This window comes from Podarcis vaucheri (genome assembly GCF_965113315.1).
Source record: "Podarcis vaucheri genome assembly, chromosome: 4".
NCBI lineage: Eukaryota > Metazoa > Chordata > Lepidosauria > Squamata > Lacertidae > Podarcis > Podarcis vaucheri.
Genome location: NC_138762.1, coordinates 54467189 through 54491575, shown reverse-complemented (window position 1 = coordinate 54491575; position 24387 = coordinate 54467189). Strand labels below are relative to the sequence as shown.

Here is a 24387-nt window from a genome sequence, read left to right as displayed (position 1 = left end):
TTTTGGTTGGTTCTAACAAATATGTTGGCCAGTTGTGGATTTTGGAATATTTCTTGCTGTTTCCTTTGCTTTTTATTTGTGTTCATGGTTTAGTCTGAGGCCTGTGTAATTGGACGCAAGCTCTTTATGCACATCTGTTGAGCTAACTTAGTACGCTTTATATGTCTGTCTTATCTGTTTATAAAATGCTTCAAAATCCGGAGCTCATTTGCATTATGGCATCTGGTTTGTGTTTGCCCAGGAGTCATGGCATCTTCTGAAACAGGTGGCTAGTTGATGATGTAATTGCTCGTTAAACTATTTACTCTTCCATTCAGAGCAGACATCAGATATCAAATGGACCCCAAAGGCTTTAATTATACTTTTTAAAGAAAACAAGAAGGGCTTTTGAGATGGAGGAGGAACATCATCTGACACTGCAGCACACACAGTTTTGTGATTCTGCATTGTGAGCAGGCTTGGAAGGGCCGCCGGTGCACTTGGCAGTCACCATTTTGGGTTTGCATGCATTGTCTTGGAACCCGCCACTTACCCGTCTCTATTTTCCCAACCAAAATTTTTCACTGAAGGGATGTGTGTGTTTCCCCCCACAGCATCTCCTGTGCTGTATTTTGTTACGTTGTTTTGCAGGAGTTTGGAATCATTAGATTTGTCAGTGCTATGAGGAATATTGGTTGCTGCTGGATTGATTATCTGAAATCTGGGTGGAGGGAGGCATAGAAGGAAATCCAAGTGGCTCGGAAGCTACAGACAGATAGGCCACATGAACAGGTGTTTCGGGGTTTTTTTGGTTTGTTTGTTTTTGTTTGTTTTTGTTTTTTAATAAGCAGGCAGGATTTCCAAATCAAATTTGAAAGAAGAAAAAGAGACTGTGTAGTGAGTACAGCATTGAAGGGTATGTGGTAGTGGGAGTAAGTATGTTGATTTAATTAGGGTGAAGCAGAGCTTTTTCTTAGTCTTGGATGGGAGAAGACAGTTTTTCATCTTTGGAATGGCAACCTCTCCCCACCACCAGAAACAATATTGTTTTGAAAAGCACTGCTTGCTTTGATTCTCTGTTTTTGTGGATGATTTGTTACTTCACCTGTCCACCGACATTTTTTTCCCTGTGGCTTCATTGCCATAGCTTCTCTTACCTTGCAGACTTTGTGTTACCACAGAAAGAAAATCTTTTCTGGTCAGTGGCAGCAAGGCATTCTGTGAATGTGTGAAAGCATTGGCTTAGGTCACAGGCATGGCCAAACTTGGCCCTCCTGCTGTTTGGGGACTGCAGTTCCCATCATCCCTGACCACTGGTCCTGTTAGCTAGGGATGATGGGAGTTGTAATCCCAAAACAGCTGGAGGGCCAAGTTTGGCCATGCCTGGCTTAGGACATGGGAGCATCCAGCTAAAGACTGTCCACCGCACTACAGTCAAAACCAGATATTTTCCCCATTATGATTCCTGTATCATTTTTGTCTTTCTCACTAACACCATCCAAGCTGCAGATCTTGCTTTGGTTCCTCTTTGCCTCTCTTGCTGCCTCAGTTCCCTGAGGCTTTCTCCCACTTACTGCATCACACAATCCTTCCTTTTATCCTTCAAATAATCTTTTAAGAACCTGCTGTCTCCATGGAATCTTTTGACAGCCGTTCATTCTGAACATGCTCTATGGAACAACCCCAAACATGCTGGGCCATTACAGCAGGTGGCCGAAAGGGTCTTTGTTATATTTTTTGCTTCCTACATGTGTTTATAACAGTCTCCTGTGAATAAATGTTCCATAATTGCTTCTCACTGGGCGTAAAAGCCCCAAATGAAATACAAAAGGGAAAAAAGACACCGATCATTATCTCAGCAGCCATTTCCCCTTGATTTTTCCAAGGTTTTGTAAACAAAACTGTATGGCCAACATAAATTAAACTTGCTGTCAAGTTTCATTTTGCCAAGGCCGGGTCCAGCATTGATGTTTCCTTCCATGACCTATACTCCTATTTCCAGATTAATCTTCACTCCATAAATTTAGGGCTAGCCCCAAAAATACGGAACAAGATTCCTTGTTGACAGAATCTCTTTTTTAGTAAGGGAAGAGGGGTGGCTCATGGGGAAAAGATTCAGCTGTAATTGCTCTGCCTTCTAGTTCCAAACTCTCAATCACTAGCTTGAAGTAGAATCACTGCTCCACAAATATACATGCACTGATGAGACAGAAATAGAGATCCTTATTACCAAGCTGTATCAAACACCACATGGTACAAACAAAAGCATGGTAAAGAGTAATTAGATCTGTTTTAATTGACCCTGTATGTGCACCTCAGTGTAGGGGAAGGAGGGCTACAAAGAGAGATGGTTTGGGTGGTGCCAGAATGGAAGGCTCCTTAGAAACTCAGGTGCAAGAGGGTTTGTGTCTTTATTTGCTTAAGCAGAGGCAATTCAGAGAGATTCTATCTTGAATTCTTTGTTGCAGAAGAATAGAAGAGGACAATTTTCTAATCAGGCATTCATTCACTCTTCTTCTAGAAATTGCTATGATTTAATGTGCATACCTATAATTTAGTCTTCCTTTTAAAAATTACCTTGTAAGAGATTTTGAGTTTCCTTTTTACATTTTAAAACATTCCTTCCCCTTCCTTTTTTCCTATGTAGAATGTGTTGTAGCATATCATAAGTTTGTTGACGTCAATGCCTTGGGTCTGGCAGTAGCAGCCCTTAGCAGCTATGACAGTAACATGCGAGCGGCAGCATACTATGTCCTGAGCTCTTTCCGCTCTCACCTGGAAGGGGCTCGGTTTAGAGAACAGAAGCAGGTAAGGAGTTAACTTTAGCTTTCCTAAAGTATGCAGTGGTTTGAAAACATGCCTAAGACTAAACTTGCTCTGAAAGCATCTCCTAGGATAACTGTATTGCAAACTGCCAAAGATGTCAATATGCATCTGATTTTCAGGGTACTATGTAACTTCCTAGCCCAACTCCCAGATTTCCAAATTATGTACAGGACTCAACCCACGAATGAAATACAGAACTTAATATTTCTAATTATTTCTATATATTATATTAGTAATCATTTCTTCATCACTTCCATTCAGTAATATTAGGATAGGTATTCTAATTCAATTGTGTATAATTTCTATACTATGATTAATATATACTTTCTGCAGTTCCTGATGAAAATCAGACTGTGTTGTCATAGGAGGACTGTGGGTACAATTGAGCAGTTACTGATAGGATCATACAACCAATTTCCTAATTATTTCTCTCTTTTTGTCTTGTGCTTCAGTTGGCTTACCTTATGGATGTTGTGCAGAATGGAATCAGACAACCAAATCTCAGATTTACTTTCCCTTTGGCATTGTATGTTTCGAGAGTAGCCCACCAAATGCTAAAGCCAGGTATTCTAGAACAAGTTACACCTGCTCTCTAATCTCTTAGTTTCTCTTAAATTTCAGTTGGTTTTGTTTCAGAATGAAAAACAATGGCTTTTAGTCAAATTGTTACTTCCATTTTAGATATCTCTGTGATCATGAAATGTGTATCAGACTTGTCATGCTGTAAAATGAGAGATTTTAAAGATGAGCATAGAAATTTCTTGAGTTTAATAATGGAAATGATAAGGGCGTTTTTCATGCTACAGTAACCATTCTGTTTTCTTCCCAGAGGAGCACATGTACACAAAGCTGAACAAGTTCCTTCTATCTCATCAGTATTTGGATTTGAAGAAGGTGCCTGGATTTTTTCAGCTTTTCTACAGTTTTGATTCAGAGGTAATAGAAATCTGTGTGGTGTAAACTGTCATTCATGAATAGCACAATTGTTTGCTTTCTGTTCTCTGGTACCTGTCAAGTAATTCTGAGAATCTCTCTTTTCTTTTCCTGTCTGTTGCAACCAAATCACTATGTAAATAGTCTTTATAGTTGGTTGTAGCACCCAGGATCTTCATTTCTAAACTCTGAGTATGGTAAAAGAGTCATTGTTCAGACACTGAGATTAGTGTCCATGTGGCAGCCGCCTCTTCCTGTTACGCAATTCTGTTCATGCATGACCTCTTTATTTTTTCCTTCTGCCATTCATCACATTTTTGAAACACATCCCAAATTCCATATTTGCATTATTATTTTTTTAAAAGTATTTTTATTAAATTTTATCCATATACCCCAAATAACAAAATACAGCAAACAAAAAACATAAAAACTAAACCAAACCACGGCAGGCCTGGGATGTTACATTCACAAGAAAAAATGGTGAAGCTGGTTATCCCTGTGTTTGCGATAAGATACAGACAGAGAAGTGGAGCATCTTTTTCCCTACATTCAGTATGTGACTTCTTGTGACTGTATATGAAGTCACATTCTGATTGCAGAAAAATGATGAAAATTGTTTAATCCGTTTAAAGTAAGAAATGTGTATTATATTTAGCAGCGTGACAAAATACTGGCAAAACTGGAATTTAGTTTTTGTGTCTCTGTTTGCAGCATCATGTGGTTTTTTCCTTCTTTCTTCATTTTTATCTGATCTGTTGGAGACTTTCCTATAGAGTGGAAATAGAGTGGAAAAGTTACTATAGTAATTTATGCTCCCTCTTTATTTTCCAGCATAAAATGGAGCGTGAATGGATTCTTGCAATTATTGGGGAAGGCCTCAAAGACAAACACTGCTATGAACTATATGATTATCAGAGAATTTTCCATGTCATTCTGTCTTTCTTCCATAGTCCACTGTGTGATGAATCCTCCCAGGTAAAATGCAACTGAAACACATACAGATACTCCTAAAAGCTTTTAACTTAAAGCAAAAAGAAAACATTGAAAACTTTTCCTCTAAGAACTACTCTCATTCAGTCATATGTTAAAAGTAAAACATCCAGTTAAGTCTTTAATGTGTCAAGAATTTTAACACCTGTGGCTATTTTTAGATCTCAACATAGTCTGTAGTAATAATATTCTAAGGCTGCGATCCATGCTTGCTTACTTGAGAATAAGCTTGGACACAGTACTGACTTCTGAGTGAATGTGCATAGAATTACTCGTAATTTATGAAGATACAAGCAATCCTTGTTTTGTGCAGGGGTTACATTCCAGACTCCCACGCTTGTCTGTGAGACCTGCATAAAGTATTTCCTCCCTCGTTCCAACCTTTTAGTGATGTTTTCAGGTCACTTCTGGGTTTGGTGTGCATGCGTGATTGTGCAGCAATCAGTCATTACTGTTCCTCTCCCCCACCTCACCCCAATATTTGCTAGTAAGGTTTTATAAAAGTTAGTCATTATGTATGAATAGAAAGTTTGAGACAAAATTTGAAAATAACAAGCTATCACCTAAGACCAAGGAGTGTGCTAAAAAGGGAGGGGGAAGTATTGTAAAATTGTTGAAAACACTAGAACCAAAAATATTGGAGTACTCTTTATATTAACACATGGAAGCAAGATATAGTACCCTTAGAACGTCTGTCTGCATTCTGGAGGAGTCATGGTACCATTTTGCATGCATTTTAAGGTGAGGTATTGAAGACAATGTTCAGATGGATACTGTAGATTCTGCCCACACTCATGAGAAAATAATTTCCAGAGTGACGCCATCTTTGATGTATTCACTCCAAAAGACTGTTGGTCTCGAAGGTGCCACAAAACTCTTTTATTGTGTTTGCAGATAATTAGATCTAGTTGTTTTCCCCTTGTTTCATTCCCAAAGGCTTAAAATTGCAGCTGTGAAAGTTATTAAGGACATCTTATGTAACTAAATAATAATTTTTATTTATTTATTTTTTTTGTCTTTCAGCATCAGATTCTGGAAATACTTCAAAATGCTGCATACATCACCAAAGCTGCCTATCAGCTAATAAGAGATCACAGCCTATTAACTTGGATAATATCTGTACTAGATAAAAGGTGCATAGAAGAGTATTCATGATTGATTGCTAAATAAATTATTTCTTTCACCTTTTTAAATGTGCATATGCGAGAGAGCAAGAAATTAGGACAAGCATTTTTTGCTCGTAGAGGTCATGGTATGCCACTAAGGCAGCTATCCTAAGAACATTTATAAGGATGCCAGCTTCAGTGAACAGACTTTTGAGTAAACGTGCATACAGTTGCACAGTGAAACAGCTAAAGCCCTTTAAATCCTTTTACTTAGAGATACTTTAAAAACTTTGATTCTGTTAAAGTGTTAGCCTGCACATATAATTATCAACTTAGTTAAGGATTATTGACTATAGTTGCCGTGTAGTCTGAAGCTGTACTCCATGTGCCTCCAAAGACGAGTTCATTAACTGGAATTTAACAGAGTGTTCTATTGCTTCTTTGGAGAAAACATTTTATTAATACTCTGTCGTCCTTGTTTGTTGAAGAAAACCTGGCCTCTAAATATGTTTCTGAAATGTAATGTAACTGAATAATAGAAAACTGGCTTTAGCAATGTTTTATTTAAAAGCTGAATTTCCTATTCTTGAAATAGTCCAAGGATTAATGAAGAGGTTCTGAGGATTGTTATGCTGTTAGTGGGAAAATGACACTGGGTTGTTCTGCCCATGGTTGCTGCTACTCTGCTTTGCCTTTAACAACTTCAGCACTCTTCAGCTTAGGTCCCATATTAAACTGGTATGAATTAAAAGAAATGGGATCCCATTTTTGGCTTGCAGCGTTCATCTCTGAAAAACTGTTGAACTAAGTTTCTGTTTTCACACAATTTCTCAGCGCGCGCACACACACACACACACACACACACACTGTAGTGTTTGATGTGGGAAATGTGAATTTCCTAAATGCATGTTCAAAGTCTACTCAAGGTTTAAATCCTACAGTGACTCTTTCAAATAAATACATCAACAGGAACATACACTCTGGATTCAGTGTTGGATTTTTCCCTTCCATTTAATTTTTCCCCCTCAGGTGAAAGACAATATTAAAGGTAACATTTTGTGTACCCAGCTCATGGGACTGGTGGATAATGGTTGAGAAATATTATTTTTTTTAATGCTATTTTGGTGTACTATTGTAATCTGGTTTGCTATAAAATAAACATGGAACATGTTTTATTATTTTAACTTTTTCCATTCCTTCATTCTAGGTTTCTGGAATCCAAGATGCTAAGCAGTGTCATCTCTTTAGTCAATACTCTTTGGGTAACCAATTTAGGAGATAAACAAAAGTCACTTGGAACACCTGATACGAAGGAGCTACTAGAGAATCAGAGATTCCTTCCTCTCCAGCTTGTCAGTGAATTTCTTCACATTTTATTAATGCTTCTTAAACACATTCGGTATGTATTTCCTTCTGTTTAATGTATCTGGAATTAAATTTCATTGATCCTTGAGTTTTTGTAGTATCTCAAAATTCACCTTTTACTTTTTCATTGTAAATGGCAACAATCATTTTTTTAAAGATTAGCTTTTCTGCAGAGATCTGAAATGCATTGGTTGGTACTTGCTAATGTCTAAGTGGTCCACTCAGCATTTTTGCTCAGTGGGAGCCTGTCTTCAATACATTGTGCTTTTATTTATTTTCCAGAATATCTTTCTCACCTTTCTAAATTGTAATCAAGGCTGTGAGCGGGGGCCATGGAGAAGCACTGCTGAAGTCTGCTTAGCATTCAGTAGTCTAAGCCTTCTCAAAACTATTTCATATGGTATTTTTCAGCCACTGCAATTCTTCAGAGCCTTAGTTATCAGTGAATTTTGGCAGTTCTTGACCCTTAGAGTCATTTTCACCCCTAACAAGATGTTATGCCTGATTTTGTCTCTTTTCAATTACCAGTTTTCCATTTGACCTAACCCTTATACTGTGTAATTTTTGCTACTTGAGTTCACTACAATGCACTCACTACTTGAGTTCACTACAAATTTAGCTTTTTATTTCTGTTTACTGTGTACCAGCATTTTCAGGAAAGACATACCCTAAAAGCTATGTACATCAAGCACTTGAGTAGCCCTGCCTGAAAAGTGTATGTATGCTTGGAAGGAAGAAATAGATTCAAAACCTGTGAAAATGAATTGGCTATTTGAACCCAACCAGCACATGTATTGTTGTTTGGAAGTGTTATTCCTACTATGGCATGGTTCATGTGCGACATTAAAGCATCATTTAAAATAAGCTATGGTTTCATGCCTGTAAGCACGTTGCTCCTACCTCATTCCTGATTGTACGGCATGGGAGAGGAAACAAGCCAGAGTCTGTCTTGATGTGAACTGTGTACCCAGGCTTGAGGTTTGTTTCCTCCCAGGTTTGCACATGATGACAAGCCAGGCTTTATCTTGTATCCTCCCCTGCAGGGCATAGTAACAGTGGAAGAGAAGAGAAGCGCTCATGCACACTAAACCATAGTTTTATTTTAAACTACAGTTTAATATTGCATGCAAGCCAGAGCAAATTATGCAACCTGATAATAAATGATCTCAAATCAGTAGCCTTCATGTTTCACTGCTGTCTTTTTGTTGCAATCTTATCTCCCTCAGACTCTTACTTTGTATTAGACAAAAATTAAATAAACTGTCACTTGTTTCCAAACAAAAGCAAATTTTGAGTTTAGTTACCATTTGGGTTGAGCATTGTAACCTTTGTTTTCTCCATCTCCTGCCAAATAGGACCAACTTGGATTCTGCCATATTGATTCAGTTTTTCAGCACGTTGAGTTCTGTATTGGAATACCGCGTTGTGGTTTTTGAGGCCTTCAGACAAATGGGAAGATTCACTGTGAATGAGCATGTCCTTTCAAACAAAGATGTTCTGCTGCTCTTGCACAAGTGGAGCATAATTGGCAAAGACGTGGAACTTCAAGATGTTCTTCAGATATTTGCTCAACAGTACCAAATAAAAGAATTGCTTAGTAAGTTCTAAATATATCATGTGTTTTAAATAAGGTCAGCTATTTTCTGCTGAATTCTGAAAGTACTGAACGCAACAGCCAGCTCATCATATTTCATCAGATGCATGGAAGAAGAGGAAGCCCTTAACCGCACACTAAAAAGATATTATTGTTGGCCCCAGGCAGGCTTCCTTGGGAAGTTTGAAAAGGGAGTAGAAATCATTAAAATATATGTGTACTTCATTAATAACATCAGACATGATCCAAGAAAAAGGATTTCATATCTCCCTTCTTGTTGTTTTTTGTCTAGTGGTAAACTTCATAGAACATCACCATATGCTCTTTATATAAAATGAAGCTCTGAGTATAAGTGACTTTCATCATGTCAGTTTGCCAGGATCTGCTTAGGACACCCAAACACATTTCCCTTTCCTGAGCCTTTGTGGGGGTGGATAATTAAGGAGCAGAGACCTGTGTGGAAGCAGAAACCATTTTAGTTTGTGTGATCCCACACATAAAACACCACTGAGATAGGTAAATAAAAGAAAGAGTTCTCATTTTTAAGATAGTGGGAAATTGCTTTTGTTAATGTAGATTTAAAAGAGAGGGCTTATAATAATGTTTGTTTAGAGAAAATATTTTTGGCAGCATTCATGCAAAATCTATGGAGTGGTGATAATCTCAAGATAAATGTTCAGGTGTGGGCTTCCTGCAACTGAGCTATTTGTTTTGTTGGGATTTGGTTGAACTTTTAACCTGTTACTTTCCAACTTTAAAAGCATAATTCAGCAGGAGGTTCTATCTGTCCTTTTAAATAAATACTGAATTGATTAATTTATTACCATTCTCCCTTAGGTGTGAATATGTCTTCGCAGCAGTGCAGGAGAGGTTAAGACAGGTGCAAGATGATGGTTGTGCAGAGTCGTGAAAAAATCAGTTTACCCCTTTTGAAACCTCTCCTGTACCAATGTGAAGACATCTGCTTGCTGCAACTTGGAGACATCCAAGTACCCACTGAGAAACATTTTTACAATAAGACCAACAAATACTTTTCAGAAAGTTCAGATTTTCTCATTTTTCTTTAAATTATTGTAAGTATTTTGTTTGTTTTCTTCTACTACAGAAAACATTAAAGACAAAAACAAAGCACAAGCACCATTTCGAACATCATCCCGACTTGTTCGGAAGAAGAATGAAATGGAAACAGAGGCAGAAACAGCATCTGAGCGGGGGGAGAAATATTTAGAGGAATGCAGCTCTGTCCTGAGATCTGTGCTTTTCCACTGGGAACCTGTATTCCTGGATATGCCAGCAAAGCATTCAAAAGAGCACAATGGAGATGACAATCCTGGTCTTACGTGTAAGATTGCTTACTTAGTATTCAGATGGCTAGTGAAGTCTCTTCTCGACAGCAGCTTCAAAGTGCAAAATGTACTTTTGACTTTCAAGTGGTTTGAAAAGAGTGCTTTGCAAAACAGCACTGTGGTAGATGAGATTCTTAAAGATTCAACTCTCAAAAGTGGTATATTTAAGCTTTACAGTACTGTCTACAATGCCTGTGAAGAGAAGGCCGTGGAACTGAGTGATCTCTCCTTGCTTAATGGAATCATGCTGCACCTACTAGATTCCCAGAACCTGACCAAAAATGCTTTTCATGAGACTGTGGAAAGGTTCTGCCTCTCGGCAGTAACAGAGGAAGAAAGAACGAAGAAAGGTAATGTTATTTTCAGCAAGGAAGTTGAGGAGAAACTAAGCATATAATCTTTCTCCCCCATAAAACTTCTTGAAATTTTGCCTTTTGCTATAATATGGTAATTCCAGAAGATACTAAGAGATTAACCAGTAATGTAGAGTAGGATATTCTGGTGACATTAAAATTGATTGAGAAATTAAATAAGCCTGAGTATGGTAAGGGATATTCTAAGGGATAAAGTGTTGTTTAACATCAATAACCCATGTTCGCTTAATGAAGTATCAAATGTTCCATTTTAAAAAAATGTATTGGAAACTCTGCCATTTAAAATAAGCAGAGCAAATGATGAATATAGATCAACTTTTAAGAAAAGATCTTGATTGTGACAATTATTTTCTTATTTCCTAGGGGCAAGCATATTCCTCACTTCTGTTTACATTGGAGATCTTTGGCTGGGAGCAAAGCAACCAGACACATTCATAACCCATGTTAAACTGATACATGGAACAGCAAATGGTAAACAAAAGAATGATGATCAAAGAACACGGGAACCTGAAGAAGCTATAGCTTCTCTCTGCAAAGACATTTACCCATTCTTAATTCATCACCCTGTCTTTCAATCTTAAATGTAAAGTGTGTGTCATGCTTTCAGATCTTGATGGGGGGGAGGCTGCCATAAAGAGAACTATTTTGGAACTCATAACTTATTTGTAATTATGTATCACGAAAGATACGGTGTACTTTTAAGCTGGATTTTGAATAAATATTTACTGATATTTTTTTCAGAAGTTTTGAAAGCTGATTTTCAAGGCTTTTGATGTATTATGTTTTAAGATGCCTGCCTACTAAAACCAAAACACCTGACTCACAGTTAGAATGGTTGGTTGACTCAAAAACAAACTGAATAGGTGACAAGAGAAAAAAAATTCAAGTCATCACCCTACATCAATTTTCTACATTCACTTTACTTCTTTAAAAGACTCATGCAGAATTGGGCTTCATAGACACCAGGGCCAGTAGGAAGATATTTTTGGGAACACTAACATGCAATTCCTATTTGGACCCCCTCAGAGAAATAGTGTGAGATGGGTTATAGCAGGCAAGACATGCACTCAATTCAGACAGTGATTTCTGGCTTGTATTACATCTGATCTGGGGAACTAAGATTTAATGTCAGCTAATAAGTCATCATGATTCTGGTTTGTTAGCCCCAGTTCCCTGATTCAGAAATAATACAAGTAGCAATGAAGTGACACAGTAGTAATCCAAACCAGGACATTGTGAGCCTAATGGAAGCAGGGAATGTATGATACAGTATTTTAGAATTTTAGAAGCAACGTAGCCCAGGTGTTCATTAATTAGATGCTTAAGGATATAAATCTAGGATGCTTCCTTTGCATCCAAATCCTGTCTTTTATAAGGGCATACGACCTTACATTTCCTTTCATCTACAGAACACAAAGCATTGTACTTACTTCACGGGTGTAGAACCAGTCCGAGATATATAGAACAAAATAAGGAAAAGAAATGCCACAAAAGAAGCAAGCCCAATCCAAAGGGCTATGACAATTGAAACTGTGGAAAGAAATACAGTATTTATAACACCTTACAAATCCTTAAGGCATTTATTATAGATTTATAATCTATAACACCTTTATATATTATAGATTTATAATTTATAACACCTTACAAATCCTTAAGGCATTTATTATAGATTTATTATAGATTACTAAGCAATATTACGCCCACTCAAGGAAGGCTTCTTTCCCAAGGAATAGGGGCTGTAGTGCTTTAAGTGAGGACGCCCTCCTGAAACTCCAAATACTAAAAAAATTAATAGCAAAACATTGCTTTCATTAGTATAGCATTTGAAGTGCATGACTTATATTCTCAGTTTTAATGTAACAGTAAGAGGGAAGCTGTCATTTACTACAATGTTCAAAACATATTAATGTATTCCAGCAATTAAGTCATTTGAAAACAAAAATATACATTCCATCCAATTTTAATGTATACATACTTGGAAAAGCGTTTCAATGAAGTAGGTGGGCTGTCTTAGTAGTCAACCTGCACAAGACTGGTACTGAATTTGGTAGTCAACAAATTACTATGCAGTAGTCAGAAACCCCAATCTAAATAAGCAATTTACATGCAGAAAGTGTGTTTACAAAAACATTAAACTTTTCAAAAGATGTTTTCTTTTTTGTTGTTTTTGCTTTAGTTGGTCACATAATGCAATACTTACATCTGTTTGCCTTCAGCTTTCTTGCATCAACTGGAAGTAGATCTAAATAATCCATGTAATATTCAAAATCATAAGTAAAACTGGATGAATTTGTCTTGTTAGCCATCTCAGTACAACCTCCTAGCCAGCTCTAACCCCAACCAACAATTATGATGAGTTGTACTTAAGTGTTCCTATAAAGAGATTCTGTAGTTGTGCAGTTTTTCATTTGAGCAGACATCCTTGAGGAATGCCAAGATACCAGACCCAATCAGCAGAAATGAAGGTCAGTGTATGGCGATGGTCTCTGGTGCCAGAATGACAAATGTGAACATTCCTTGCGGGAAGTACAAGATGTCGTTAACTCTTTTATGTTTTCACTAATATAGAACTAAGTAATAAGAAAAGACACATAGTCAAGTTGGGAAAGAAAACCATGCCAGCAGGTGACAGGCTATCATCATCATCATTTTATTCATAACCTGTTCTTCATTTAATATTTTGACCCCACAGCAGGGAAAATGGCAATATACAAAAATTAAGGACTAATTAAAAAGTCAAATAAATAAGAACCCTGTCATAAAACAAACAAAGCTAAATGCAGGGAGGACAACCAACACATTACCAAGATAAACAAACGTGACACCCGGCCCACTAAAATAAAGCAAATGGCGTTAGCAAGGGCTGACACCCCATTTTTCACCCACAGCACTGCCCACTTACTCCCCGTTTCAACAGAGTGATCACTGCAGGAAATGAACAACTCCACCTTTCAATCCTTTCCAATGCACCCCCCTTTCCCACAACTGACCACGAAACAAACACGAATGTGGGAAATGGGTGGCACGTGGAGACTCCTCAAAGAAGTCTTTTCCACCACACTGGAGTCAGTTGTTTTGCAGGCGCAATGATGCCACTGCTACGTGTGATGTGCTTCCTACTGCCACCTCAAGCAGGTTTCTGAGCAAAACCTGCAGAGTGTGCATATTCTTGCTGTTATCATTAGCAGCTGCATCTCTCGAGGTTGGTTGGTGGTACTGAGAATCGTGTCTGTCGAAAAGATTGTAAGAATCACGCGACCCCCCTTTTTTTTAAAAAAAAAAATAATCTTCAGAATCTGTATTTTGGAGTTTTTATTCTTTCATAACTACTTCTCTCAGAAATCACTACCATGCAACCTCGCAAAGACCCTTAGAGCGCTCAAGGCGGCTGCTTCCCCCGCGTTGCTATGGTGAACTCCGCAACCTGCCCCACCGAGACCCTTCCCTGGTGCTGAATCACCCAGCGCCACAGCACATGCTCCCACCCGCTCTCGAGCGCCGCCGACTCCGCCCCTTCTCCTGGGAGAGGCAAAAGAGATGGGCTCGGTTTGCGCGCTAGAGCGGCACCGCGTTGCATCTGTTGTTTCCGGCGCTGGCGCGGAGGGGAGGGGGCGCGGCGCGGGCGGCTTTGAAAGAGAATGGCGGCGCACCCGGGGGAAGACAGCTCTCTCCCGTTGACGGAGGCGTCCCCGGGCAGCCCGGGGCCCGGAGAGGAAGCGGGGTCCGAGGAGCTGCCCATGGTGTTCCTGTGCGCTGGCTGCAAGCGGCCCGTAGGAGACACGCTCGGCTGGGAGTTCAACGACGAGGACACCAACTGCATCTTGCTGAAGAGTGAGCGACGAGGCGCCCGCCCGCCCGCGCGGCTAATCACCTGGGAAACGCTCTGCGCCCGCCCGCACCGCGGCTTTCCCTCGCGCGCTTCCTTCCCTCGCGCGTGCAAATATTCGCGCGCTCGTCCTCTCCCCCCCCCCCTTAAACCAGCATTCAGTGGCTCCTCTCCCGGCTTTGTTCGCGCCCTTCTAGTGTGCTTTACCTAGGTCTTAGGACCCAAGTCTTCCTTCTTGAGGCGGTTTTAGGCTGCGCCATCACTTGAAATTATCTATAGGTAGTCGTGTTGGTCTGCCATAGTCAAAAAAATTCCTTCCAGTAGCACCTTAAAGACCAACTAGGTTAGTTCTTGGTATGAGCTTTCGTGTGCATGCACGCACTGTGTATCTGAAGAAGTGTGCATGCACACAAAAGCTTACACCAAGAACTAACTTAGTTGGTCTTTAAGGTGCTACTGGAAGGAATTTTTTTATTTTGAAATTATCTGGGCGACTTAAGAGGGTATTAAATCATTGCAATAAAAGAACGTGAATATGGTGAAGCTGCAGAAGGAACAGCAAAACACTTGAAAAGAGAGAACGGGGGAAAGATTCTGCAGTGCTAACGTTGCCATCCTATATTTGTGTGTGTGTCCAGTTATTTTCAGTGTGGTTTTCGCCCAGGTAAATGTGCTTAAACTTGCAGCCACAGATAATTCATGGGACTCAGTTCTAGTGCTAGTGACGTATATGCCACTTTTTAATTTCCAAAGTGTTTTGGAATATGCATTAAACTTACTCCTTGCCACCCGGTTGACCAAAGCATGTGGGCATTATTGTGCCCCTTAGATGGGGCAGAGGTTTTTGCCAACCCACTTCAGTGTTTTCCCATTCTGTGTTGGCGATAAATAGCATAATTGGGCTGGGAGTACTTATGGGAGACTACTTTTCTACTGATCTTACATCTTTTGATTTTCAGATGTTACGCTCAATGTTTCAGTGGACAAGGAACAAAAACTTTCAAGCCGAGCAGGCGAATATGGCTGGTAAGCGGTGAAAATCCTAAAGTGAAACAGATGTGTCTCACAATAGAGCTTTATGTAAAGAAGAAAGTCAAAAGAAAGGTTTGCCCTAAAAGTATCCATATGGGCTAATAGACAATATGTTTGGACTCATTTTTATTAGGAAGGGGAATAGGAAGCCACTTTAGAGCAGGGTTTTGTTTTTGTTTTTTGAAGCCATCTGTTTTAAGCCTGTTACTCATACTGAACCTTTGAGGAAGTGTGGGATGTATATCTTATTATGTTAGTGTTTTCAGGATTTTTTAGGATACATTCCTTGGGAAGTGTGTGCATACATAATAAAAATACATAGGTTAATGATCTTCAGTGCTTGCTACTGAGTTGTCGCTTCTTAAAATATTTACAATTCTTCCAAGGAAATTAATTTCCACACAGTTTTGAATCTGTTTGAACATACAAGCTACATTGTTTGTGCTTATTGACTAAGACTAAAACTGGTTTAAGAGTTTGGTTCACATCTGCTAATCATCACTCTGAATAGTTGTGGGGTTTTTTGCGCACTTGCATGAATGGAGTACATGGGAATTTGCACCTTCTTGACCAAGTCCTTTAAAAAAGTCCTGGGAAAACCATTTTTTAAATATTGCTTGCAGTCAGATAAATATACACAACTTGCCTCCTAACACTTATTCATAAATAAAGAATGTGTTGTCTACAGGCCTTTTCATTGAATCCTAATCAGTGCTTCGGAAGGACTGATTCTTAAAATGTAATGCAGTGGTTGGAGTACCCAGCAAGGACTTGAATGTGGTGGAACCAGATATTATCAAAAGCACGAAGGTCTGGGTGATCAGAGCATGGCTGGGGACTCTGCTGGGTAGCACCCAAGAAGCACAAGAAGGTTCTAATAGGAGTGGGTTTCCAACCCGCTTCAGGTTGATCCTTCTGACACTTTTGGCTGTCCTGTTTAACATGGATGCCTTGTTTATCCCTCTGGAGACCATAAACAAGGGGCCCCTGTACAAACCAAGACAGTTCAGCTTCTGCCTTATCTCTTATCTCTCAAATAGGCCCCAAGCTGGCTGTCTCCAGGGTGCCTGGCATTGTATTACAAAGCATCACATAGTGTTACATTTTGCCTGACTGCCTTTTCCCAGACTTGCTTGGTTGTTGTGTCTTCTTCATGCTGTGGCCTTCACATGCACAGCTGCTTCTGACACCTGTGGTAATCTCTTGGCCTTCCCTGTAAAGGAAGATCACCCACTCACAGTCACACTCTAGGCTGTCTTTGATTTATGATCTAATTAAGTTGAAGAGCAAAGGGGAGAACCGGAAAAAAAGATTGCAACGGTAATAGGTTTTTCAAACTAGATTAATACAACAAAGTATATAAAATAATTCTGTCTGAATAACTTTCAGAATAAATTCATATCTTCACTGCATTGCCACAAAATCCCTACTTGGCTGTGAATACCAGTTGGTGGTTTTGGAGCCAGGCATTAAGACACAGACCAACCTAGAGGAGTGTTGTGAATCATAGAATTGTAGAGTTGGAAAGGGAGCCTGAGGGTCATCTAGTCCAACCCCCTGCAATGTAGGAATCTCAACTAAAGCATCCATGACAGTTGGCCATCCAACTTCTGCTTTAAAACCTCCAATGAAGGAGAGTGCAACCTCCTAAGGGAGACCGTTCCATTGTTGGAACAGCTCTTACTGTCAGAAAGTTCTTCCTGATGTTTAGTGATGATAACTAGGAGTGGGCAGGAAATCCAGGTATGCAGCTAGAAGCTCCTCAGAAGGAGGACAGGATAAACCCTTTTTATTTAAAATACATGTAAAAAACAACTTTCCGCTAATTGTTTTATGCCATTTGTTTAATTTGTACTGGAAGTGGTGCATTGCTGTGTTCCGAATTACAACATGAACATGTTAAAATGATGTTACATATTTTCTAAGTGATGCTTTGCTTTACAGCATGCTTGAAACCTTGTTTTGCACTGGGTGCAACATGACCCTTGGAAGCATTTACAGATGCACTCCGAGACATCTGGATTATAAACGAGATTTATTTTGCTTAAATGTTGATGCTCTTGAAAGGTAAGCAAAGCAATAGTTCTGTTTGCCTTTCTTCTGATGATAATTGATTATTTAAATACTCCTAAAACGGGACAACTTCCTCAATACTCCAGGTTTTTTCTGATGTGCGTAAAGTTTTCTGTGGGGAGGGGAGGAACAGTAGCGCAAATATTTTTTTGTTCCTCCATGGAAGGAAAAAATGAATCAAAACTGGCCTTTGTTTTTGTTTGCATTCAGCTAGGTAACAATGAGGAAAACATCAATTTCTTCCTCTCTTTCCCCACTACCCCCCCCCAATCCTTTAAGTTTAACCATTATTCTGTGCAATAAATACCTGCCATTTCCACAGATGAGACTTCATTGACAGTTGCTTGTAAGTAGCATTTTCTAACACAGAGGTAATAGTGTGCATTGTGTTCTCTGAAACATATCCAATTACCATACTTTCCTTAGCAACCATTGAAAAATTATCCTTGAATGCGTGCTTGGGTAACTACAGATAGAGGATTGTGATCTAACTGTGATAGAGGATTGTGATCTCATCTCTTCCTTCAGATGTATTTTGAAAACTTTTTCATTTAGGCTTGTCTTTACAACATGCATTTTCTTTTTAAATCCATCAGGATTTATTGATCTCTTTGTTACTATTTTTGGTATGTTGTGTTCCATGTTGCTATTTTTTTAATGAAAGTGCAGATTATAAATTTGTAAATAAATAATCTGCATTGCTCAAAATTCAAGTATTATGTAATAAGTATTGCAGTGCATCATTAAGTTATTTTGGTGTTTTTCAAGAACTGACCATTTTGTTCAATTGGTATTAATTTTAGGCATTGCACTTGTAAAGTTCTAATTACTATCCTTTTTAAATTAATTATTTAATGCATTGATATCTTAAGGGTAATATCTTTAGGGTGAAGTCTTCCTAAGGCAGCTAAGAAAAGTCAATAAAATAAATATAGATGACTTGCAAGGTGTGTGGGGGTTACATTTCATGGATTGTATGTAAAGGCAAAATGACACCTAGTCAGAGCGACCCCGGAATATCCCACACAAGCGTCCCTACCTTTCCAGAAGCTGGTGCGCCAAATGGGTCATTCCCCCCCCCCATGGTTATTGGGTTCTGGCAGGCTGTTGTGTGGGCTCTGGAGGCTCTTGCAAGATCTCATAGGGACATCCAAGATCTTGTGAGAGCCTCCCAGACCAAAGCCTGGAAATAATTTTTAAGCTTTCTGCCTTGTGAGCGTTTAGTGTGATTGCCACTGGCCATCTGCCAAGCGCATAAAGCTGCAATCATGCAAGTTAAATGTGCACACAAGTTGTGAGTTAACTGTACACCAAATACCAGTATTAACAAATTATACCAGTAAAGTAAGGATTAAAACATGAATCTAGCATAAAACTATCAAGGAAATATCAAGGAGGACAGAAATGTTCTTAATATCCTATTTAAAATCACCTATGAAAGTGCCATGTGAGGAGAGGTGTTCAAAGATACAGGGGTACCACTAAAAATGCCCTGCTCCTGGTACCTACTAATCTGATGGTCCGTAATCAGGGAGCAAAGGCTCTGAGGCCAATCTTGGGGCCTGTCCAGGGCCATAGAGTTGCATAAGGTTGAGAAAGATGTCATTTCACTCTTCATCCCCCTCCTGAAACCTGCCCCTCATACATTCTGTAAGACGTCTGTTCTGAGCTGGCTTGACCTTGAGGCTGAAGAGGAATATTCCTGTTAGGGATTGGGGATGCACCAGAACATGTTGCTGCAGATCATCACTTGTCATACATCTACCTGGAATTTCATCACCTGACTTACGTACATAGCCCTACATTCTCAGGTGGACCTTCACCCAGGTAACCTGGCAGGCTCTACAGTGGTGCCCCGCAAGACGAATGCCTCGCAAGACAAAAAACTCGCTAGACGAAAGGTTTTTTCATTCGCGATTTGCCTCGCAAGACGAATTCCCCTATGGGCTTGCTTCGCAAGACGAAAACGTCTTGCGACTTTGTTAAACCGTTTAAACCGTGCTTCGCAAGAAGAAAAATTCGTTAGACGGCAAAAATTGCGGAACGAATTAATTTCGTCTTGCGGGGCACCACTGTACTTATAATGCAGGCTCTCATTACTTAAAACAAAATAGTGGGGAGGGGCCAACCAGTCTGTAAATAATGTGTGCATTTTAATTACAGTGGTACTTCGGGTTACATACGCTTCAGGTTACAGACTCCGCTAACCCAGAAATAGTACCTCGGGTTAAGAACTTTGCTTCAGGATGAGAACAGAAATTGTGCAGCAGCAGCGGGAGGCCCCATTAACTAAAATGGTGCTTCAGGTTAAGAACAGTTTCAGGTTAAGAATGGACCTCCGGAACGAATTAAGTACTTAACCCGAGGTACCACTGTACTGAGTATTACAGTCATGACTGCTGTCACTGGTAAATTATTCTTCAGTTAATAAATGCTCACACTTTTATTGGGTGATTGTGATGTTACTTATAACTGTACAATGTCCAAGTTATACCCTAGGGTCCTCGGAACAAAAAGCTGAAATTGATGAAGAGCCTCTAACGCTTGAAAGTCGAGCTAGTTTAGAAGAGTCACTAGGAAGGGTAAGATGGTTATTTTATGTTTTACTTTTTTCAGATGTGAAAGATGGTTTGATGATGGTTCCTTCTTAAAACCCCTCTTCTTAAGAAACACAGTAATCATGTCAGTAGAACTTGTTAAGGGAAACGGGGGAGACATGAGATTCTTTCTGTACTCCTATATGAGAAAATAATGGCTATCTGCAACTGGGGATGCAGTTATCTTGAAATATGCATGCAGCTGCTGAGTTCCCCATGTAGTTCTGGCTGGAGATCAATGTGCAAATGCAGCCCCAAACAGACAGAGCATGCTGTCATCCTCTGATCATGCCAGTCAACCAGAAGGTTGGTGGTTCAAGCCCACCCAGGGATGGCTGTGGGCAGGATTCCTGCATTGCAGGGGGTTGGACGATGACTCTTGCAGTCCGTTCCAGCTCTATGATTCTGTGATCTCTACCATATGGGGAAGGGTGACATCCATTCCTGTCTTCTGTGATCCTACTCATGACATATTGAGGAGGCAGGATGAGCGTCAGGTATACTGGCTTGTTATTCATTTGTGGGACCATGAATTTGGGACACAGCTTATAATTAACATCTAATGTAAACTAAAATGTTTCTCCCCCCCCCAACCCCCCTTACTTAACAGGCAGAAACAATTTTGAAGGCATTGGAGCAACGGTTATCTGTAGTTGAATCAAGTTTTGCATCTCTTCACAACATTGGCTGAATAATTATTATTGATATTACTAATAATATTGACACTTGAGTTTGAAGTATGTTGAATCACTGCTGGAGTTGTCTGGTTAAAAAGAAGTATTTCCCAGTGTCCTGGAGGTTGAAAATGCAGACACCTGAAGGAGAATACTTCTGGAAAGCCAGACATCCTTTGGAAATTCTGGTCATGAATGTTGTTGTTTTTTTAAAAAAATCTTTTTTTATTCTCATCTTTTTTAAATCACTGAAATGCAAATATTGTTCTCAATATTCTCTTGTACCTTTTTTGGTTTTATATTTTGATTTATATTTCTTTTATGATTTTTCACATTGCTTTTGGCAGATTAGGAGCAAGTGTGGCTAACCTGCTTTTTCTGAAGAAAAATGGCAGCAGTAGTGTGTTAGCTGCTTAATAGATCAATGGAATAACACTTTCATTTATAGTAGCAGCTGTTTAGTCTTCTATTAGTTGTGGGTACTGATATAATGAGCAGTGTTGGCTGAGCCTACATCTGTGGAACTTGTTGGCTTGTTTAAATGATTTAATTGTTAATGTTTATATTCCTGCCTTCCAAGAATTAGGTTTATATTTCACAGAAGATCCTAGCAGTGGCCTGATGAGAATTTCAAAAGTTAAAAAGGAGCAAGTGATACTTTGACTGTATTGTCTTTTTTGTAAATAAAATAATAAAATATGATAGAACTCTGCTTTAGTTTTATAACTGTATTGTGTACAAGTTATTTAGAGAGATTTGATTCCTAGTACTGTGACACTTGAATACATGTAAATAGTGCTGTAAACGTTTCATTAAAAAATTTCTACAGCTGAACTAGAATTTAAAACTGCTCAGTAAAAGTGTTTTATTGCAGGTCTTTGTGCTCATTCTTAATCACCTCGTCCTCCAAATTGAAGCTTCATGCCCTTTGCCAAACTTGAATGCCTTTCATATTCCAAATAACCTAGGTGCCATTAGTCATCACAGAGTTTTCATTATGCTGCAGCACATTCTGTTCACATCTAATTGCAGCACATCATGCTGTTTCATCCTTATTTTCTCTTTCTTTAAAAAAATGGAAAACAGGCACTGTTCACCAAGAAAAGGCTTTTATAAAATAGATGCTTATATATAGTAGTAATTCTAGCTGTAATGAAGCTGGAAGCTCAAGCAAACATTGCCATTTCTTTTCAAGTTAATTTGGTAGGATTTCTATCTTGGCATGTGAATAAAACTGAAGGTAATTGGCATCATTAAGTTATGGAAATTTGCAGATTGAGAGTTTCCTGTCCCTTAGCTCTCCTGTAATCACCTCTTCCCAAAAAGTATAACCAGACAATCCGGGAGGAACCCTTCTGAATAATTTGGGATTGGGTGTAGAAGATGGGGGCAGGACTTGGCAAGAACTCAGCCTAGTTTTGGGTGATTTCTCCCCTCCTACCACAACTCATTGCTGTGCCTGTTACTGTTCTTTGTACCACTAACATGTAGTCCAGATGCTTGTAAGTTTTCCTGATCATGTTTATGACCATCGGATATTTTCTTCAATGTAAGAAGATGCTGATTTGGATCAGATAACAAGGGTAGCTGGTTTCTCAGATGCAAATGTAAAACACAATTTTTTATTGCAATCTCAAAACAAATTTTGAAATAACAGCTTTCCATTCACCCAAATGAAAGCTGAAAACTGGGTTGCCATTGCTGATCTTTTACTACATTTGGCATCTTGATACAGCTTTTTAATATGGACTATTAGGACTGATTTATTGAACGCGAGTGGGACTCACTTGCTAATAGACATATAGATGATTGTACTGTAGAGCTGTAATGTTTTAGAATATATGAATATACTTCTAAAATGCAGATAAGAAACTCGATAAATATACATCTCTTTCAAATATGCCACTAGTAGATGCAAGCCAGCAGTATCCTTTCTTCTACGTGTCCTGTTGAAATGTATGCATGGATGTTCTAAGTAAATAAGGTTGAAGCCTGGCTGTGACTGAAGTCTGACATATGTAATAGTGTTTGATTTTGCAGTATATTTCTCAAAATCTGATTTAAATATCTTTGAGCTGATGAAATTTTTAATTGTTTTACTTGTGAGCCATGCAGAGAATGCAGGGTGATCTATAAATAAAAGTAGCATATGGTAATGTTAGATAACAAAATCGCAATGGGTAGTATCATCATGTCTTCATTAAGTGAGCATTATCTTCTACTCTCAAGTGGCATTAGTTCCTTGCACATGTAGAATGGGGCGCAAGGCTGTGCCCTTGCTACTTACCCTGTTCCTGAGATAGATGACCCTATGTGTCTGTAGAAGGTTACATGCACAGGAGCAATATGAGTTGGGGAATGGGAACCTTCCATGGTAAAGGGCAAGCCCAGATTTACATTAAATCCTTAATCTAATTTAGCACCTTTCCCCCCCACATTACAGCAAAAATAAAAATCATTATTTAACAAAGTCTATATACCACTTGATGACAATAAAGCCTCCAAGCCGTTTACAAGAAATATTAAAATTATCAATTTAAAAAGGTAAAAACAAGTACTGTAATTAAAAGATAATTAAAGTTAACACTAAAGAGATTAAAACATGTCAACATCCAGGATTCCTTAAACAAAAACGTTTTAAGCAGGTGCCAAAGAGAGTATAGAGAAGGCACCTGCCTGATGTTTAACAATCCATATTCCTGGGGACGCGGGTGGCGCTGTGGGTAAAACCTTTACCTTTACCTTTATTCCTGGGGAAATGGGAATTGTAGCCCTGTGAGGGGAATAGGGGGTCTCCAACAAGCTTTTAAAACCCTTAACGAAGTACGGTTCTCAGAATTCACTGTTTAAAGTGGCATGATACTGATTTCAATTTATAGTGCATATGGGGCCAGAATAATGCACTATAATGTTTCTAGATGGAACACAGTTCTGTTATTTGGGAGTACGTATTTTTATTTTGATTGGCTAGTGATCTTCAGATTATATTACAGGAAGTGGGGTTTTCATTTCAGTCTGCAAATTGCATGCAAATACCAACCTGACTAGTTTTCTGCTTTAATTAATGGCTTTATTAAAGTCATTAGAAAAAGCAGATGTGATGCTGTGGCATGCAGTGACATTGGAAGGTTATGGAATAAGGTACTGCTTTGCACATTCTTAAGTGAGATCACACTCATTGTGCAGTTCCTCACACGTTTGCTTGTTAGAGCATTGAGGAAGGATGTGGAATAATGAATTTGTAAGCAAGTACAAAGTTCTAATTGTCTTTCAAATTGAGTATAGAGAGCAAATTGCTCTTGTTGAGAAGATACAAATAAGATGGCCTACTGTTCCTTTAAATCCTGTGAGTTCATTTAAATGCTTGCAAAATAAAAAGCCCCTATTAACTAAAATCCATGGCTGAATTAAAACACCCACTATCCCAGAAGCAAAAGATCCAACATAAAACGCTATTGAAGCCCTGGTCTCGCTATGGAATGGCAAGATGAAACAAGTGGTTGATATTATTGTCATGGAATTCTACTCAATATTGATCTGGAGCAGATTCCAATGTATAGTTAGTGGAGTAAAAACTTAAGCACGTCGCAATATTCCCCAAAAATATACCAGAGGCAGTTGTATTTCGTCAAGCTGAGCTTTACTGCTACTGAAGGGAAATGAGCATAATGA

At 38.9% G+C, this 24387-nt stretch overlaps 2 protein-coding genes and 2 long non-coding RNA genes across 5 annotated transcripts in view; 2 read left to right on the top strand and 2 right to left on the bottom strand.

The window, feature by feature from the left end:
* URB1 (URB1 ribosome biogenesis homolog) overlaps positions 1 to 11256 on the top strand; it is a 49507-nt gene extending 38251 nt beyond the window's left edge. Inside the window, exons 31-39 of the mRNA XM_082220666.1 lie at positions 2627 to 2787; positions 3258 to 3369; positions 3635 to 3741; positions 4570 to 4713; positions 5752 to 5861; positions 7042 to 7233; positions 8555 to 8796; positions 9899 to 10489; positions 10877 to 11256. Of these exons, the coding sequence (XP_082076792.1) occupies positions 2627 to 2787; positions 3258 to 3369; positions 3635 to 3741; positions 4570 to 4713; positions 5752 to 5861; positions 7042 to 7233; positions 8555 to 8796; positions 9899 to 10489; positions 10877 to 11094 (1877 nt within the window). The 3' untranslated portion in view covers positions 11095 to 11256. The remainder of the gene's footprint in view (positions 1 to 2626; positions 2788 to 3257; positions 3370 to 3634; positions 3742 to 4569; positions 4714 to 5751; positions 5862 to 7041; positions 7234 to 8554; positions 8797 to 9898; positions 10490 to 10876) is intronic.
* On the bottom strand, positions 3899 to 13971 carry LOC309531358. Of its 2 annotated transcripts, XR_014219244.1 has the most exons (5): positions 12714 to 13971; positions 12154 to 12292; positions 11944 to 12073; positions 8504 to 8638; positions 3899 to 4505 (listed from the first exon to the last, which is right to left on the bottom strand). It is a non-coding gene; the product is annotated as an uncharacterized lncRNA (long non-coding RNA). The 2 variants fall into 2 exon arrangements; XR_014219245.1 differs by lacking the exon at positions 12154 to 12292 and having other exon boundaries at positions 4086 to 4505; positions 11944 to 12043.
* Positions 13972 to 14055: 84 nt separating this feature from the next.
* On the top strand, positions 14056 to 21427 carry MIS18A (MIS18 kinetochore protein A). Its single transcript, XM_082220815.1, has 5 exons — positions 14056 to 14344; positions 15299 to 15365; positions 17316 to 17438; positions 19933 to 20026; positions 20652 to 21427. The coding sequence occupies exons 1-5, from the start codon at positions 14152 to 14154 to the stop codon at positions 20730 to 20732; spliced, it is 558 nt and encodes a 185-aa protein (XP_082076941.1). The 5' UTR covers positions 14056 to 14151; the 3' UTR covers positions 20733 to 21427.
* LOC309531374 overlaps positions 20931 to 24387 on the bottom strand; it is a 52966-nt gene continuing 49509 nt past the window's right edge. The window contains exon 3 of the long non-coding RNA XR_014219270.1: positions 20931 to 22845. This is a non-coding gene — a long non-coding RNA (uncharacterized lncRNA). The remainder of the gene's footprint in view (positions 22846 to 24387) is intronic.

Bases quoted from the DNA above. Each gene is read 5' to 3' on its own strand.
- MIS18A (XM_082220815.1), top strand. From the start codon at position 14,152: ATGGCGGCGCACCCGGGGGAAGACAGCTCTCTCCCGTTGACGGAGGCG. The intron at 14,345-15,298 runs GTGAGCGACGAG...TTTGATTTTCAG, and splicing joins CAACTGCATCTTGCTGAAGA to ATGTTACGCTCAATGTTTCA. The intron at 17,439-19,932 runs GTAAGCAAAGCA...ACAATGTCCAAG, and splicing joins AATGTTGATGCTCTTGAAAG to TTATACCCTAGGGTCCTCGG.